Source organism: Zingiber officinale, unplaced genomic scaffold (assembly GCF_018446385.1).
Source record: "Zingiber officinale cultivar Zhangliang unplaced genomic scaffold, Zo_v1.1 ctg232, whole genome shotgun sequence".
NCBI lineage: Eukaryota > Viridiplantae > Streptophyta > Magnoliopsida > Zingiberales > Zingiberaceae > Zingiber > Zingiber officinale.
In genome coordinates, this window is record NW_024589907.1 from 663,295 (window position 1) to 680,734 (window position 17,440).

Genomic DNA, 17,440 nt, shown 5'->3' on the forward strand with positions numbered 1-17,440 from the left:
TTTAGTGTTTAGCTTGGCAATAATTTGTTTATGTTTGTTCAATATATATAAGATTAATTAAATAAATAAGTTTGAACAGCTCGTTAAACTAAACAAATAAGTTTGAACACATATGCGTTCAACTTGTTAATGTTTGTGAACAATGTTCAGAAATCATATTTATAATAAAATTCTTATCAATATACTAAATAAACAATAAAATAAAATAAACAAGTTAAATTATTGAGTTTAATAATCAATCGAACAATTAAAAATTTCAAACAATCAAACAAACTTAAATTGAGAGCTTGATAACATCTAAACGAACCAAGTTCAAATCAAATTTGAATTGAGAGCTCGATAACATCTAAACAAATCAAGCTCAAACTAGTAAAAAATAAATTTGAATAGTCATTTTAAAAAATTAGTTCATTTTAAATTCGACTCGATTATCTTATCAAATAAGTTTAAATTCAAATCTAACCTCAACATGGCAAACTCGAGACATCATTTTCAAGTAATAGTTTCAGTAGTTGAAGTTAAAATGACAATAGTTCGGAGGGATTTATTTTTTCATTTATTATGAGGTGGGCTGAATGAAACAAACAATAAAGAATTTAAATATACATATAAATCAGGGCTTTACTAGTGTTGCCATTAACAGCACTGAAAAACCCAACGAAAATAGTAGATTTTTATTTGGCCTCTTAATTTCGCATTATTTTCAAGCTATCTCCTCTCCTATTTAATATTCACGAGCAGATCGTGTACAAAATCAGATGTCAGAAGTAGTATCCGATATTAGCTAATGTACCTACAATTGAATGGAAATCTTTGAATAAAAATCTACTCGAGATCTACTCGACAACCCCAAGACTCTTTTATATATATAAAATCTACTCGAGAACCCCAAGACTCTTATATATATATATATATATATATATAAAAGATTAATTTAATATCATATTTATTACTAAAAAATCTAAAAAATATACTTTATAAGATACGGAATTAAAAAAAGCATGATAATATATATTTCCTTATAAATTATTTGTAAAATAATAATAATGATCCATCTCAAACTTTAGATACCTGATTAATTAATAATTTTTTTTTAATAATATATTGCAATTAAATCTCGAACTTTAAATTCTTAATTGATTAATAATAAAAATTCACAATAATACATTGTTTGTCAATCCTAAGATGTTAGACTAAAGAAAACTATGTTTTACTAAATTTAGTAGTCATCTCGTCATGAAAAAGTAGTCACCTCGCCACAAAGAGTGGTGAAACCCTCAGAGGCTGATTGCTCGATCTGGGCGGAAGACTCCTCTAACCTAGCAAGGCGATCCTTTACATAAAGTGAGGTAGAAAGCTGTGTCGATTGTGGAGAGGATGTGAAGATGTCGTCAAACATAAATTCTAGCATCTCCTCCTCTGTAGCCTCAGCTGGCTCGATTGTCTCGTCGTCCTTGAGAGGTGCGACTGGCTGGAATTGGATACTATTGGTGCAATCGACCTCTAAGGTTTTAATTTCCGACAAATATGTTTAAGTATGTTTAATTGAGTTTGATCATGGGAAGTCCTAGTCGTGACTAGGCAAGGGTGGGAAGTCAACCGAGTGACTAGTCCTAACTGCGGTTAGGCAAGGGAAGTCCTAATTGCAGGCTAGGCAAGGAAAATCTCAATATATCGTGGAAGCCAAGTGGATTTGATAGATCTGGAGGACTTGATCCCTAGGTAGTCGAATACTGAGACAAGGAAAATCTCGGTAGATCGTGGAAGGCAAGTGGATTCGATAGGTCTAGAGGACCTGATCTCTAGGTAGCCGAATACTTGAGTCTTAGTAAGTGAAATCAGGTGGTGAAAATCCTAAGGGGAGATAACCTTAGGTAGCGAAAAGTCTTGGAGGAGTGAACTCTAAGCAAGGTTGATCGGATGGTTTCCGGTCGACCATGCGTTGTCGACCAGACTAGTGGATCTCGATAAATCTAAGTTTAGGTTTACCATAGTATTCTGTATTATTATTGTTGTTGTTGGCTAATGTAGTATTGTAGAAAAAGTCTTAGTGGATCTGGCGATCAGACACTGAGTAGACAAAGTCCAAACAGGTCTGAAGAATCAATGTTTGACAGGTAAGTTGAGGTATGTAACTGGAGGAGCGACAGTGAGGTTGTGTTCCTGAAAGGAACAACCTAAGGTCGTTGATCCAACTGAAGAAACTGAGAAAGTTTCAAAATTGAGATAAAGACAATTCTATTGTCTAATACTACTCATGCATTATATATATTACTGTGTTAACCTTTGTGTTGCAAAAATACTCTGTTTAACTCTGTGTTGCAAGTTCAGCCTGATCGATCGACCGAACACAGGGATCGGTCGACCGAACATAGGGATCGGTCGACCGAACCAGCTTGACTCAGATCAAAGATCAGTTCAGACCAAAGCAGAGCACGTTCCGATCTAAGCTTGATCGGTCGACCGAATCCTGATGACTCAACACAGTTCAGATCGACCAGAAGTAAAGAAGGAAGAGCAACTGATCGGTCGACCGAATCATCATCACTTAATGGCGCATTGATTCCAGATCTCGGCGAACAGGGAATGATCTCTGTTCGGTCGACTGAACAAGGGGATCAGTTGACCGAATACTTTAATGTCATTAAATGTCGAAGATTGAATCAGCATCAGATCTCAACGAAGATTGAAGGGAGCTGGTTCGGTCGACCGAACCTAGGGATCAGTGGACCGAACGTCGACGACTCTTATAAAAATGAGCTTGAGGTTCGAGGCTGCAAAAACGAAATATGTTTGGTTCGAAGTTCATCTCTATGCTAGCAGCTGTTATTCGTGCTACTGCTCTACAATTCATCTTCACGCAAGCAACTATTTCGTTCAAGTGTCGACTAAGCTTCATCTTCCATATAAGTGTCGGTATACTTTTGTTTTAAAACTTGCATTGTACTTAAACTCACATAAGATAGTAGGTTGTTACTATCTTATATTCTTGCATATTATACGCACTGCTTCTTTCTGAGGTTTTCGAAAATAAGAGTTTTAGTGGATTGTCCAATAGTGCGATCAAAGATTGTAGACCTAGACTTCGAACAAAGTAACTGAACATGTTCTTTACTTTCCGCTGCACGATTTTGATTTAAAGGATTAAAGAAAATTTTTTAATAGCACGATATTCCCCTCCCCCCTTCTATCGCACTCTTTCAATCATACAAATACCTCCTCTCCAAGCTAGACCACCGGCGCCTATGACCTGTGTACCTTTTTTTATATATATATATGTACTAGGGCTAACTAACAATGGCCAAAACTATTGTACTCACTCAGAGGAGTGAGTATACTCTCGGTGACATCAACCCCTATAACCTATAACTGAAAAGATAGACAAAACATATACGGATCACTTTCATGAGTTTGTCAAATACAAGAAGATCAATCTCCTTCTAGCTTTTAAATACGGATCGTTGTAACTCTCAGGGCGTAGCACAGACGGTGGTTGCCTAGCATCTCTAGCGTAATGGCAAATGGTCGATTCTCAAGAATTGACGACCTGGGATTTATCCCACCATGCGTCTGACATCTATGTATTTATATGTATCTTCTTCTATATCCATGAGATCGATACTAAAGAAACGATTAATGTAGTGAATCTACATTTAAATACGGATAACTGTATCAATATCACATCTCTTATACAAAGACACATTGATTCATAAATTAACAATTTCTTAATGTCATGCATTATAAATCCTACGCCCTGTGACTTTTGAAAGAATAGCATGTCAACTAACTTATGAAAGCAGTCGTTTCCTATCTCCTCCATTGTCTTATTTCCTTGAGTCACTATGAATCCTTCTGCTATCCAAATACCAGTAACATACAAAAAACTTATGATCTTTAAGAAACAAGGAGTAAAATGCAAAACATTGCTTAAGATGAAGAGGAAGATGCTGATAGCTCAGTTGTAGAACTGCCACAACCCCATTTTCTTCTTTGGAAAGCTGCCATATTTCACTATCTAAAATGCTGCTCATCCAACTTCTTGCTCAACAACCTTCTTATAGTCTTTGCTGCAAGCGGCAAACCCTTTAACTTGCAAGCTATCTTTTTTGCCATGGTTTCCATGTGGATCAACTAAAGTAGGGTAACCATTCGGTTAATTTGATTAATTCGATTAATATGACATTACTTTTGTATAATTTTTTAATTATTTTTTAAAAATAAATTTAATTAATTATATTTTTAATTTTATTCCATTAATTCAATTTTAATAAAACTTTAATTCAATTTGTTAAGTCAACATTAAATTAATTTTAAATTAATTCGATAGGGTGACAAAAAATGAATACGATCGTCCTCAACACTTCGTCAATCCATCCCAGGATCAACACAGAGAAAATAAATCATGGATGATTATTAATATTTAGAATAATGATTAATATATAAAAAAAATATTTATATCGATTTTATTAAAATTTAAGATCTAAATATCATGATGATAATATTTTATGGACTATCCACTGAAAGGGGACACGATTAATTGGATCTGCTTTGAGTCCGAAGGGACTTTAACTTTCCGTATACAGTGTCACTTTATTCGGGTCCAATAACATGAATGATCGAACCACTTACCACCACCCTCAGCCAACGGGTTTGTCATGCGTGCTTCGCGTCTTTGCCTTCACCACCTCCCTGTCCTTTCTTATCTATCCGTCGTCGTCATCTCCCACCGACCGAATCCCACTCTCTTGCTCTCGCTGCATAATTTTATCCTTGTCCAACAAGTAAGTGATGAGGGCGTATTTCCTCCGGGCGACGCAGGGATGCATCAAGGCTCCTCCTCGATCGATTCCTTCTTCAACGACGGTACTCTTCCTTCCTTTCCCCTTTTGTGTTTGTAGTTCGGATCCCGGTTTGATTTCTTAATTTTTATTACCAAAGTTTGTTCCTTTATTTGGGGGGAGCAGTGAAGGAAGGGGTAGATGAGATGATCGTTTCCTTGGCCAACGACCCCACCGTTGGGCTCTTCTTCGTCCAGCAGCACGCCCATGCCTCCATGCCCTATCTCCTCGGAGTCAAGGTAGGTAGCCCTTTCTATTCGTCGAATTGGGTAGATTGATTAGGTTTTGAAATATTCATGAATTTGCTTCAGAAGCACTTACTGAAGCACAATTGGAAGTTGAGGGATTTACAATCCCTAAATTTTACCTTATTGAACTATCATGATGAATTATAGTTTTTTGACTGTCTATTGGTTCGAATTTGGAGCACTGTTTGAAAATTTGATCAATTTACTGTAGAGATTGATTGGGCGGATGGATTAGGTTTTGAAATATTCATCACTTTACTTCAAATTTCACTTTTTTGAATCACGACTGGAAGAGAAGTTCATTGCTTTACAATCCCTAAACTATATTTTGTTGGACTACCATGGAATTGATGACCTATTGAGATGTAACTACTGCGTTACTTTTTCATGTTGAATTGTAGTGTTGGAATACTCATTCTGTTCATAAATTTGATCAATTTATTGTATACTTCTTTTGGGTTTGAGATATCCCAACCACTTGCCATTTATGGCAAACACATGATCTTCCATATTTCAGGACAAGGTTAGGAAGAAAATTCATGAAGTAAGCTTACACACTGAAAACATGGAAGATTCTATTTGTTCAGTGAGGTCAATGGCAGAGTGTGGCACTCCAATTGCTGATGGGATGATCGAAGACATTAATAGATCACTACAATTGATGTCGGCATCCAAACTTAAGAGAGGGTATGACTAGTTTACTACCAATTCCTACCAGAAAAAATGTTTGTGTTTATTTTCCTTTAGTTTTGATTTAGATGCTTGTATCCTTCTGTTTATAGGTTCTATCTTGATATGTAGTTAGTTTTCCCATTTAAGTCATGTGTCTATCATAATTTATATGGAACAAGAACCATCATCATTATTTAGCACATTAAAGTTGCTGATTTCAATTTGATATGTGGCTGATGGTTTTGATTTTCACATGTTAGCCTTGTTGCGAAAACATCGTGTTAACTAATTGATACTTCTTATCCATCTAATTTACTCTATAAATTTTGTTTTACCAATCAATGGCCTTGCTTGCCTTGATAAAGTGTCTTAATTTTTAGGAAAATAAGAGTTCTATCCTTCTTATTTGTCCCACTGCAAAATACATCTCATTTAAGTTCTTTCTTTAATTCATTGTTTGACATAATTACATAATACTCAACTCAAAAGCATTATAATATCAATAATTGGTATGACTTTTTCTTGTACTTTCAAACAGCAAGATGAAACCACATTTTTGTCTCATAATGTTCTTTAAGATCTAATCCACAATTGGCCTGTTTTTGGTAGAACAAATCATCTAGATGACTATCATGGCATATTTATATGCATGGGTTTGCAGTGGGAAATTTGTATACATTTGTTTCTTTGCATGTTCTGCTTGGTTGAAATTTGGAAGAAGTAATTGCAGGTGCGATTGGACTTTACATCTGTATGGCGCCTAATTATGATCCATACTAAAAAATTCAACATGTGATCTTTAAGCTTTATATACATTTATGATCAGATCGAGTTAGAGTTGCATACCATGAGTCATTGTTTTGATAATGAATTCTCAAACCTGTTACTATTGTTTTTTCAAACTTCATAGTTATTTTTCTGAAGAAAAATTATCAATTTCTCTACTGTTTTTCTTGAGAATGTGTAAGGAAATGTTCTTGTTCTCCAAAACCACATAATGTTGTTGCTGAGATGGTAATATTTACGCATTTGTTTGTAGTTTGACTCGCGACACAAGTTGGGGTTTTCGAGTAAGCAACCCAAACACCGGCAATTCATTCAGTCACAGATATCTGTCTTCTATTTTCGACTCAGTGAAGCAGAAAGCAACTCGACTCGGATGGCCCCAGTCAAGTACAGTGAAAGACTACAAGTGTGATCGATCCTCATCCGAGGCCTCCTCGCAAGTATCCAGAGAAGGTACCCATACAGATACAGAAGGTGAGGAATTGCCTTTATCGAGCCAACTTGTGGAAGGTCAGTTTGAGAATATTGAGACATTGTGCATTGACGCGTCTGTGTTGCAAGGCTACGGCGCGTTTAAATCCGAGCAAGAGGCTAAATTTAAGGAATGGCTTCAAGAACCTGAGAGGCACGACTGATCCAATCAGTTCAGTGATCAGTACTTTACTTTGTTGTAAACCTGGAGCTGTGAGTGATTACTTTGCACTTTGTGTTTTGTATCAATCCATCACTTCATTAAAGCTTTTAAGAAAACAAATCTTATGGAGTCCTCTTGATGATCAGGCTGTATGTCATATTAGAAGTCCTCGGAATCATAGTATCGAGGTTGGATATTCAGATTGTCATACAGGTATCCGCGATTCGAATCTCAGTTATAGTATATTTGTAAGAATTTTTCCTTCAAATGAAGGGCGTAATTAAAGGATGTCAGACTTCTTGACTGATCGTCACGTGCGTATTTTTCGATTTATCTTAATAGTCGGCGGAAAATTTTCATGGAGCCGAGTCGGTCATCCCAGAGATAGTCAACTAACTGGATTATCAAATTTATTTTTTTTTAATATGTCATATTAGAAACAATTATCTAGGAATAACAATGTTCCTAGAGAAGCTATTGAAATTTTCATCTGAAAAACAGAAGAGAAAAACCTTGAAAATACAATGTCATCGAATTTTTACGTTTTCTATGGACAGGCTGGAACCGATTGTCGGGCTACTGGCGGAGCTGCACCGGGAAATTAATCGGCTGGCCGGAGTTGACTTCTCTCTGGCCGCTGCGTGCGCCACGCTCACGTAACGCTTCTTCACGTTGGCGCTCTGCTCGGTGACCAACCGCGCGAGGCTTCGCTTGGCGTCCCGCCGGAACGGCCCGCCGGCGGCGATGTACCCGTCCACCAGGTGCAGGTACGCCTCCAGGTCGTGGCAGCACATCGGGTCCGCATCCGGCCGCAGGTACGGCGACGTCCGGCTGTCGAGACGCAGCTCCTTCCCCACGTGGGCGTACCCGGCTCCGCCGCCCTCCGGCGGCACGCGGGGCACCACGTCGCGCGAGTTCACCGCCCGCAGAACCTTCACTCCGCGCGCTTCCACCCGCTCCGCGAACGCCCTGTTGCCTACCCGAGGCCCGCCGAAGGAAAACACTGCGGTTGGCGGCGGCGTCGGCACGCGCTGTGCCACCTCCTCCGCCGCCAGCACCGCTAGAGCCGCCCCAAGGCTGTGCCCGGCCATAGTCACGCTCAGCTCCTCCCCAGCGTACAGCTCAGTCAGCCGCCGCACCTCCTCCACGACTGCCTCCGACAGGCTCGGTGCCTCCGTCCCCGCCGTCTTGTACAGACTCCGGAACCCGCACGCAACTTTGGCCGAATTCCCAACGTCCACCAACCCGGAGCGGAAGTTCTCGGCCCATTCGAGCCACGTGGCGGTCCCTCGTAGCGCCACGACGATGTCGCGGCGCCCCATTCGGCTGATCTCGCGCTCGCTGTCGCAGACCGCGACGAAGCCGATCCAGCTGGTGCGCGGCGAGGGCCGCAGCCACGTCGGAAGGTCGATGGAGGCGGTAGCGAAGAGGTGGCGGGTGACGCGGTAGGACCGGTCGGGAAGGACGACGTCGACCGGCGGCCGTGAGGGTTGAGAGTGGAAGGCGCGGTAGGCGGCGTGGACGAGGTCGCCGTACCGGACCAGCTCGCGGCGGAGGTGGCGGTCGAGCGGGTCTAGGAGGCCTTCCCAGTCGCCTTCGCCGTGGTAGCGGCGCCAGCTTGCGGAAATGGAGCCGCGCGGCGAGGGTCGCGCAGAGTCGGAGAGCAGAGCGAGGGCGAGCGGGGAGATCTGATCTCCGGCTCCGGAGGCATCCTGCTGCTTATTCGAATGAAAAGAAGAGGAAAAGAAAGGGAAGAAGGGCAGGTCAGGAAGGGAAGAGAGCGGAGGCGGGCGGCGGTGTCGATGCTCCACGATCTTCGGAGGAGGTGGCGGAGGCAGCGGAGCAACTGACTTCTGGAGGAGACGATCCAGGTTGGCAAGGTGGGTGGATGTGGAGATCGCAGCGGCCGCCGAAATGGCCTGGAGATGGAAGGGCTTAAGGCCCGGAGAGGTGCTCGGTGGCGCCGGCGCGATGGTAATGCCGACCGACATCGGCACGCCGGCGAGGCGGTCAGAAAAAACAGAGTGAAAGAAATATTGGGAGAGCAGAAGGCCAAGACTTATATATTTGTAAGATCATTTTATCAAAAAGCACCCTCTATATTCATATTTTCTAAAACCACCCTTCCGAAGCACCCATCCACACGCCCAAAATGTTAGGCCTACACTTGTATAAATTCAGGCTTAAATTAAATAAGTAGGTAGATTTAAATAAATGGATTAAATTACATAAAATTAAATTATTGTAGTTTTTAGAAAGAAAAAAAAATTGACGAAAAGTCGGTGGATGAGAATACACGTGGAAAAAAAAGACAAATAAATTGTACTTGGAAGATCTTTGTATTCAACAGCAGAGATTTAACGAATTATGTTTGGTCAAGTTTAGATCAGTAATCAACGCGGTCGCGCGTTTGTCGCACCATGTCGCAGTCTCAATGCCACGTGGACGTCATGGAAGCTCGCATGAAAAGTCAGTTAATACTAAAATTAGGGAAGTATCATTTTCCTTCCCCAAACTATACCACCTGCCGTCTCTCTTTTCCAAAATGTAATAATAATAATAATAATAAATAAAAATAAATATTTTTTCCTTCTTAAATTATATCGATTTTATGAGTTCCTAAAACCATTGGTTTTATTTTTGGCTTCTAGATTTTGTTTTCAGAAAATGAAAAATAAGGTGGGAAAATCCGTAAACTTTTCAAATTTTTGTTTGCCTACCAACTACCAAACCCGGTAATTAATCGCCGACCGACCATTTAGCTATAAAAGAGTCAATATTAGCTATTTAAACATTCATTAATATTAGAAAAAATAAAAAGAGGAAATATTTTAACAGATGGAATCATCTTATCCGTAATTTATAGATTATAAATTTTGATTGATTAATTTTGACGGTAAATAAGGTACTATTTAAATTCAATTAATGCATATAGTAAACCTAAATATTTTAGAAGTATTAAATACTTAAAGGTACGTAATCTAAAAAGGGTAAATGAATATAAGATGTTTAATTATTATATGATATTTTAAAAATATAATTAATTATTAATAAAAATATAATTTTTAAAAATTCAATATCTAAACATTATGAAAGATTCTAACCATTTAATACATACTCTCCGTGTTAGCTAAATACAAAACAACTAAATCGATCAAAATAATTAAGAAATTTGTTTCCCTCAACTCTTAAGCTAATGAAGTCGGCAACCAACCAACCATGGCAATGAGCTCTCGAGTCGATCAACAAAAGTCAACAGCCCAAAATTCCAAACTTTGACCGGCGTCACCAAATCTATCGGAACAGAAGTGAAATCATCCGTACCTTATCAAAGTCAATGGTTCTTGTGGTGCAAGCTAGTTTAGATACTTTGTCGGTAAAATATGAATCAGAAGATGTGTCGTTCTTCATCTATCAACGGTGACTCCGTGTATAAAATAAATGAAGGTCATCATTCTCCACCAGTAATAAAGAATGACTCATCTTCTAATTCATATTTTGCGTACCAGAAGATCATCTGCACGGTCAGTGCAAATGCTCATCTCAAATGTTTTTTTATTACGGCCTAAAATAAAATAAATTACAGTTCCGCTGGAAATAAATTCTACAGCCTTCCTTACTTTTATAATATACTAAGGGACAAAGTCAATTAATTTTCATCAAAGTGTTGGAATTTTATTTTATATTTCTATATATATATATATATATATAGTCGAACAATGACGTTATATTGTTATTTTTCTTGGGAAAAAGACTTCACGCTTTGCTATGGCATGACGTCATAATAATATTCTTTTTTTTTCATAGGCGTTGACTCCTGCACGCTCCGTATAATTTCGCGATTGACAATGCATCAAGAATTCGGCCAGTAAAACTCAAAATTAATGAAAGTCAAATGCGTGAGTCAATTAGCACTATCGATCGAACGCACTGGTATTTAAGAAAAGGGTTCGCCGCTAAAGTAAGGTTAATACAACCAAAATTCTCCTCCTATTTTGACTTTCGTCAAGAGGTGCCTTTTTATCGTCAATTTGTGTATACTTGATTTGGATGCTGTCTCGTGTAATGTTTTTTTTTTTCTTTTTTAAGAAAAAGAAGATTTTTGTTATCCTTTTCCGTTTGACTGAAAAATAAATTTTAAGCGAAAACTTATCAATTTAAAAATAAGGTAAATATTGAGAGATAAAATAATTTGATTTTTTAAACAATATGTATATGTGTGTTTGCGCGGTAGAGGTGTCGTTTATCACCTGTATTCTTATAAATACATCATAACTGAACATCAAATCATGAATACTTAAATAACAATTTAAATATCTTACTATGGTACCATAACCTCAAGGACTTCATAATCATTTTCTAACTTAGATGATAACGTGAAGGATCTAGATACGTTTGGTATGGTGTAATTTTGATTATATTAGAAGGTTGATTATTTTGTTTGGTTTAATTTTAAACTTATAATGTAATATAATATAATCTGAATTAAAAAAATAGTGAAGTTTTGTAATCTGGATTATAAAGTAAATACTATATAATTTAATTACATTACGAGATTATCGTTTAATCAAAATTAAAATGTCAAATATACCTCTAGTTCACCGTTGACCGTCGTCGTCCCTGGCTGTCGTCGTCGTAGGTCACCGCAGGCTGTCGTCGCCGCTAGCCGCTGTCACCGTAGGTCGCCACTAACCACTGTCGTCACTGTAGGTCGCCACTGGCCACTGGTCATCGCCGTCGTTGGCCGCCACCGGCCGCCGTTTGTCGTTAACGGACTCAGGTTGTCGGCGGGCCGCCAATTGCTGAATTGCCAGCGGCGGCTGTCAGTGGCAGCCACTAGTTGTCGACAACGGTCGCTAGTTGCCAGTGGCGCTCGCTGGCTCCGGCAGAGGTGCGACGACCGCTAGTAGAGGTCGCAGGATATTCTTTTTATAATAATATAAATTACATTCCTTATAAAAAATAATTGACGCCAAACAAAACTAGTTCAGTCCCCATTCCTATTGTCCCCGTATCCCATTGTCGATCGGACGGATCAGATTAAATCTCAAAGATGCTTTGAACATCACGAGGATATTACACATATTTTAAAGATGTCATGATGCCTTGAAATTTAATCTGATCCATTCGATCGACAATGAGACACGGAGACAGAGAAAAATAAGGACAGAGGATCCGAACTAAAACAAAATAATATAATTATCCTTGTAATATAAGATTACATACGTTACATTATCAAACATAATAATATAATTAAAATTATATTATATTACGTTATAAATTTGATTATATTATAAGATAAATTGGATTACACATAATCTAAAACGCCTTAATTGGATCACACTGTTTCATTTAGTAAATTCATTCCAAAATTGAAAATCTAAAACGCCTTAATTCCAGGTATAAATTTTAATTTTTTAACATTTTTTACCTTATAAATGTATTTATAATTTTTTTCAGACATCAAAATTAGAAAAAAATTATAAATATATTTATAAGATAAAAAAAATATAAAAAGTTATAATTTAGGTATGGAATTAAGATATTTTAGATTTTTATTTTTGGATGAATTCATTTGAACTCTTCCTCCCCTTTCCTCCTCCACTCCTAAAATATGAGTACACATCCTCTAAATCACAATTTACGATCTAGAGGATGAACCACTATATTTATTAATGGATGGAGATGAATTCTATCTGTTATAGATGAGATCCATCTCCATTAATCAATCAACTTATATGATCCATCCTTGAATCGTAAATTACAATCAAGAGGATCCTTACTACCAAAATATCCTTAATGTTCCCATACATTAAACATAGTCGATATTTTATAAATAATATTGATAGATATAGCTAGAGCGATCGGCTGTAATTGGAATCCAATTGATCATCCCTTTAAAATATGAATAACAAAACAAAAATCATTGAATCAAAGTTGTCGACTAGATGTATCACATAACTTTTCTTCAAAGTGTAGACGTGTTAAGTCATTATCAGAGATTGTAGGCGGCAAGTAACCATCACAAGGCATCACTTAATTTGACAACAAGTTTTATCAATCGATCTAAATCTTGCGAGATTCGATAGTGCCAATCAAATGATTAGTTTCTTGATGTTTTTTTTTTTTTTGGTTTTACAGTAAAAAGGAAAATTCAGGAATTATATGTTAATGATTTTTATTATTTACAATAATTTTATGTATCCATTCTACCATTATAATATATGTCGTATTATGTATTTTTCTTTCCTTTATATATTTTGATTTTGTATCAATTTAATTTTTATTTATAGAATATGGTTTTTTACGAAAAGGAACGATCATATTTCCTTATTTATTAAAAAAAACATTCTAGTTTCAAAACTATCAAAAATAGCATAAAATTAATGTTATGTCCTTCCTACCCCTCCTGTCAATCTCCTAAATCGCCTCTCTTCGGATGCTGTTTCCAATGCATCTCTTAGTGGCCCTGATATGAGAAAATATCAGGCTCACACTGAGTCTGACGTGAGAAAATATCAAGCTCATACTAGACCTGATATTGGACCATATCAAACTCACACTGGGCCTGATGTGAGAAAATATCAGACCTACACTGAGCCTGATATTTAACTATTAGAGATGGTAATGGATCAGGTTCGGAACGGATTCTATATCCTCCATACTCATACTCATCGGATATAGGATTTCCGATGGATATACTCATATCCATTAAATGATCAAATATCTTTTATGGTTATAATTTTTTTCTTTCTATCCGACTATTATCATTCAATAAAAATATATATATAATTTTAAAAAATAGATTAAAAATCTATATAGTCTTCTCCTAATATCAACAAAAATAGTAAGTTGATTTTGAAAAAAGAAAATTTTCTTTAATATATATATATATATATTATTTAATCGGATATTCGGGTCGGGTATTGATAGTCTCTCCATATCCTCCTCCATTCGAGCCGGATATCGAATTCTCCATTGGGTTCGAGTGAAATTGTCATCCCTATTAACTATATCAACCCTAGAGTAGACCCGACCCCAGGCCGGGCCTGGCCAAAATTAAAATTTTACTTATTTTTTTTAAGGCATTAATCAAGGGTTATCAAAACTCTATAAATAGAGAGCTTATTTCATCATTTTTCACACATCTTCTACTCTTAATCTCATTTCGTATTCTCTAATCTCTACACGCTTTCGTTTTCAATTACAATGGAAGGAGGCGGAGGTGCATCATCTCGAGCTCGGAAGGGAAAGCAAATAAGGAGGAGGACCCCAACATTCAATCCACCGATGATGAGATCGAGCATCTTCCGAATCGATACCCGACACACAAGGAAGTACCGATGCAATTACTTCTAAGGTTCGGAACTTCCTCCTCTAAAATCTTCTTTTTACTAAACATTTTGAGAAGGTCACTCTTGGGAGAAATGCGTGCAAAATGTAAACCTACAAATTCCAAGGCGGCTATGGGTCGTTGAAACGACATGTAGAAACGAAACCCGACGGAATATGGACTCGACCGCTCTCAAACACAATTATCAAGATTTTCTTCAACTAGCGGTAGTACCGATTCAGGTTTATTTTTATATTCGGATAATAAATTAAGAGAATCATTAGCTAAATTTGTTTCCGTAGAACATCTTTCTTTTAGTTTTGGATCTAAATGCACATTTGAAGATTTTTGTAAAGAATCTCTTAATCCATGTGCTAAACGTGTTCCTAGGACTACACTTACTCGTACAATTAAAAAATTAGTAAAACAAGGAAAAAAGAATTTAATTGATGAATTTAGTAAATTAGATAATAAAGTTTCTTTATGTTCTGATATTTGGAGTGATCATTGGCAAACACATTCGTATATGGGTGTGACTTGTCACTGGATCGATAACTCTTGGAACCTCCAAAAAAGATTATTAGCTTATAGAGTTTTTGATGAATCACATAATGCTCATAATATCACACAATTATTATGTTTAATTTTAGAAGAATATGGTTTAACTCATAAAATATTTTCAATATCATTAGATAATGCTAGTTCTAATACCGCTTGTATAGATGATCTAAAATTTGTTTGTCAACCTATTATTGGAGGTTTATTTTTTTTTGTATGCCATGTTTTAAATTTATGTGTTCAAGATGGTTTAAAATTTTTAGAAAGTTATATTAAACCAATTAGAATTGTAATTTCTTATTTATGGTCTCCTTCATCTATAATGAAACAATGGGGTAGGTTTTGTAAAATTAATGGAATAAGACCTAAATAATTTCCACGTGATGTACAAACACATTCGAATTCAACATACCAATTATTACAAGATTCATTTCAATATAAAGAATTATTATGTTCATTTTTTGCACAAAACACTAATGCTAATATATATTTATTTTCACAACAATGGAATATTTGTAGTAGTATTTGTGAAATTTTAAAAGTATTTAATGATGCAATCGAACAACTTTCTGGTGTTTATTATCTTATTGCTCAATTAGTTTTAGAAAAATTTTCTAATATAGTATTAGTTTTAAATGAACATATTAATAATGAATCTTTATCTCCTCGCATCTTAGCTATGAAAACTAAATGGGAAAAATATTTTATTTAATTTCTGAAATTTATTTAATTGCATTTGCTTTAGATCCTAGATTTAAATTAGAAGTTTTACAAGAAATGTTAACTTTATATTATGATGTTTTAATTCCAATTAAAGATTCTTCTTCCCCGATCCAATTAATATTATATATAATGTTAGAATTTATTTATATGATATTTATAATCAATATTATGCAAAATATGGAACACAAATTAATATTTCTGAAATTCAACAAACTACTAGTAGTAATTTAAAACTTACAAAAGCACAACTTTATTAAAAGAACGGATAATCCTGACGTCCTCAAGTTCCACACAGAACTTGAGAATTATTCTATGCTTTTGTTTAAACTTCAATGATGTGTCATAACTTAAATTCACAATAAAGCAAAGAAATTTCTAATGTGGGACTAACAACTCATACACAATAGAGTCTCTTTGTCTCCACCTCTTTGTTCCATTCACATTTCCAATACAAGTATTACTTGACGATTGGACCAGAGCCAAGAAAAGAATCCAAGGAATGCAACTTTCTGATGACGAAGTCGAAGAATTTAATATTGAAGGAACCAATACAACGAGAATGGTGAATAACATCACTTCCTAATATAAAAGAGTAAAAATATAAAAGAACTACGTGAGCTTTAATTCTCCTATACCCTAAGGGGATACATAGGCAACTTAAATAAGTGCAACCCTCTTTTTAAAATAAATTTTAAGTTTTAAAATTTTTTAATATATTAATATTGAACTGTGGCAAATCGTGAATTCGTAGTTCTGAACTGTGAACCGTAACCGTCTTGGGCGGTTAAAGTTAAGGGTCGACCTGCTTGGAACCGTCGAACCGGCGGTTCCGAACCGTCGAACCGTCGGTTCCGAACCGTGGTCAGGTCTACCCTAGAGTAGGCCTTAATATGGGAAATATCAAATCCATCGTGACTCTGATATGGAATCATACCGTTGAGCCTGATATAAGAAAATATTAGATCATTTTTAATCCTGGAGAGAGGGGATGCATTGAAAAATGACGAGAGAAGGGAGATTTAGGAGGTTGACGAGGGGATAGTAAGGAAATAATACTATTTTTAATATTCTTTTTGGTAATTTTAAAATTAGGATGTTTCTTTGGTAAATAAAAATATATACCACTATTTAGAATACACAAAAAATCTCAATGAAATACTTAAGGATAGACATATAAATTTATGATCGATCATTTCACTTTTTATGAGCTCCATCATTTTATATATCTATCCTTGAATATTTTATTAAGATTCTTTTTCGAATATATCATTTTTCTTTTCACATCATACTTTTTAGTTTAAAAAAAAAACATATAAAGTGAACATGATGAAATTGGATTAATGTTAAAGTATGTATTTAGAGGGTGTTTGGCTAAGCTTATAAGCTCTCTAAAATAACTTATAAGTTGTTTTGGAGCTTATAAACTCTTCAAATTTGTTTGGTAAATTTGTTTTCAAATAACTTATAAGTTGTCAAAATAAGTTGTTTTAGAGCTTATAAGCCGTTTTTAAAAAAATATGGTAGACCCTACTTTTTAAAAAAAGATCTTATTTTAATAACTTATTTCTCTAAAATATCCTTATATAATTTCATAAATCCCCATCTTATCCTTCATAAATTTGTATTTCTCTAAAATATCCTTATATAA

The 17,440-nt window shown here is 36.1% G+C and overlaps 2 protein-coding genes across 7 annotated transcripts; one reads left to right on the forward strand and one right to left on the reverse strand.

Moving 5' to 3' along the window:
• The first annotated feature begins 4,639 nt into the window (after positions 1-4,639).
• Positions 4,640-7,875, forward strand: LOC122037054. Of its 6 annotated transcripts, XR_006127490.1 has the most exons (7): positions 4,640-4,863; positions 4,965-5,077; positions 5,604-5,773; positions 6,798-7,018; positions 7,106-7,228; positions 7,325-7,391; positions 7,736-7,875. XR_006127490.1 is itself a non-coding variant. In XM_042596511.1 (5 exons), the coding sequence occupies exons 1-4, from the start codon at positions 4,656-4,658 to the stop codon at positions 7,177-7,179; spliced, it is 873 nt and encodes a 290-aa protein (XP_042452445.1). In that variant the 5' UTR covers positions 4,640-4,655; the 3' UTR covers positions 7,180-7,228; positions 7,325-7,435. The 6 variants fall into 6 exon arrangements, 4 of the variants coding, with proteins under 4 accessions (XP_042452445.1, XP_042452446.1, XP_042452443.1 ...); XR_006127489.1 differs by having other exon boundaries at positions 6,798-7,228; XM_042596511.1 differs by lacking the exon at positions 7,736-7,875 and having other exon boundaries at positions 6,798-7,228; positions 7,325-7,435.
• Positions 7,706-9,208, reverse strand: LOC122037042 (phospholipase A1-Ibeta2, chloroplastic-like). The gene has a single exon (XM_042596497.1). The coding sequence runs from the start codon at positions 9,167-9,169 to the stop codon at positions 7,706-7,708; it is 1,464 nt and encodes a 487-aa protein (XP_042452431.1). The 5' UTR covers positions 9,170-9,208.
• Between the last annotated feature and the right edge of the window lie 8,232 nt (positions 9,209-17,440).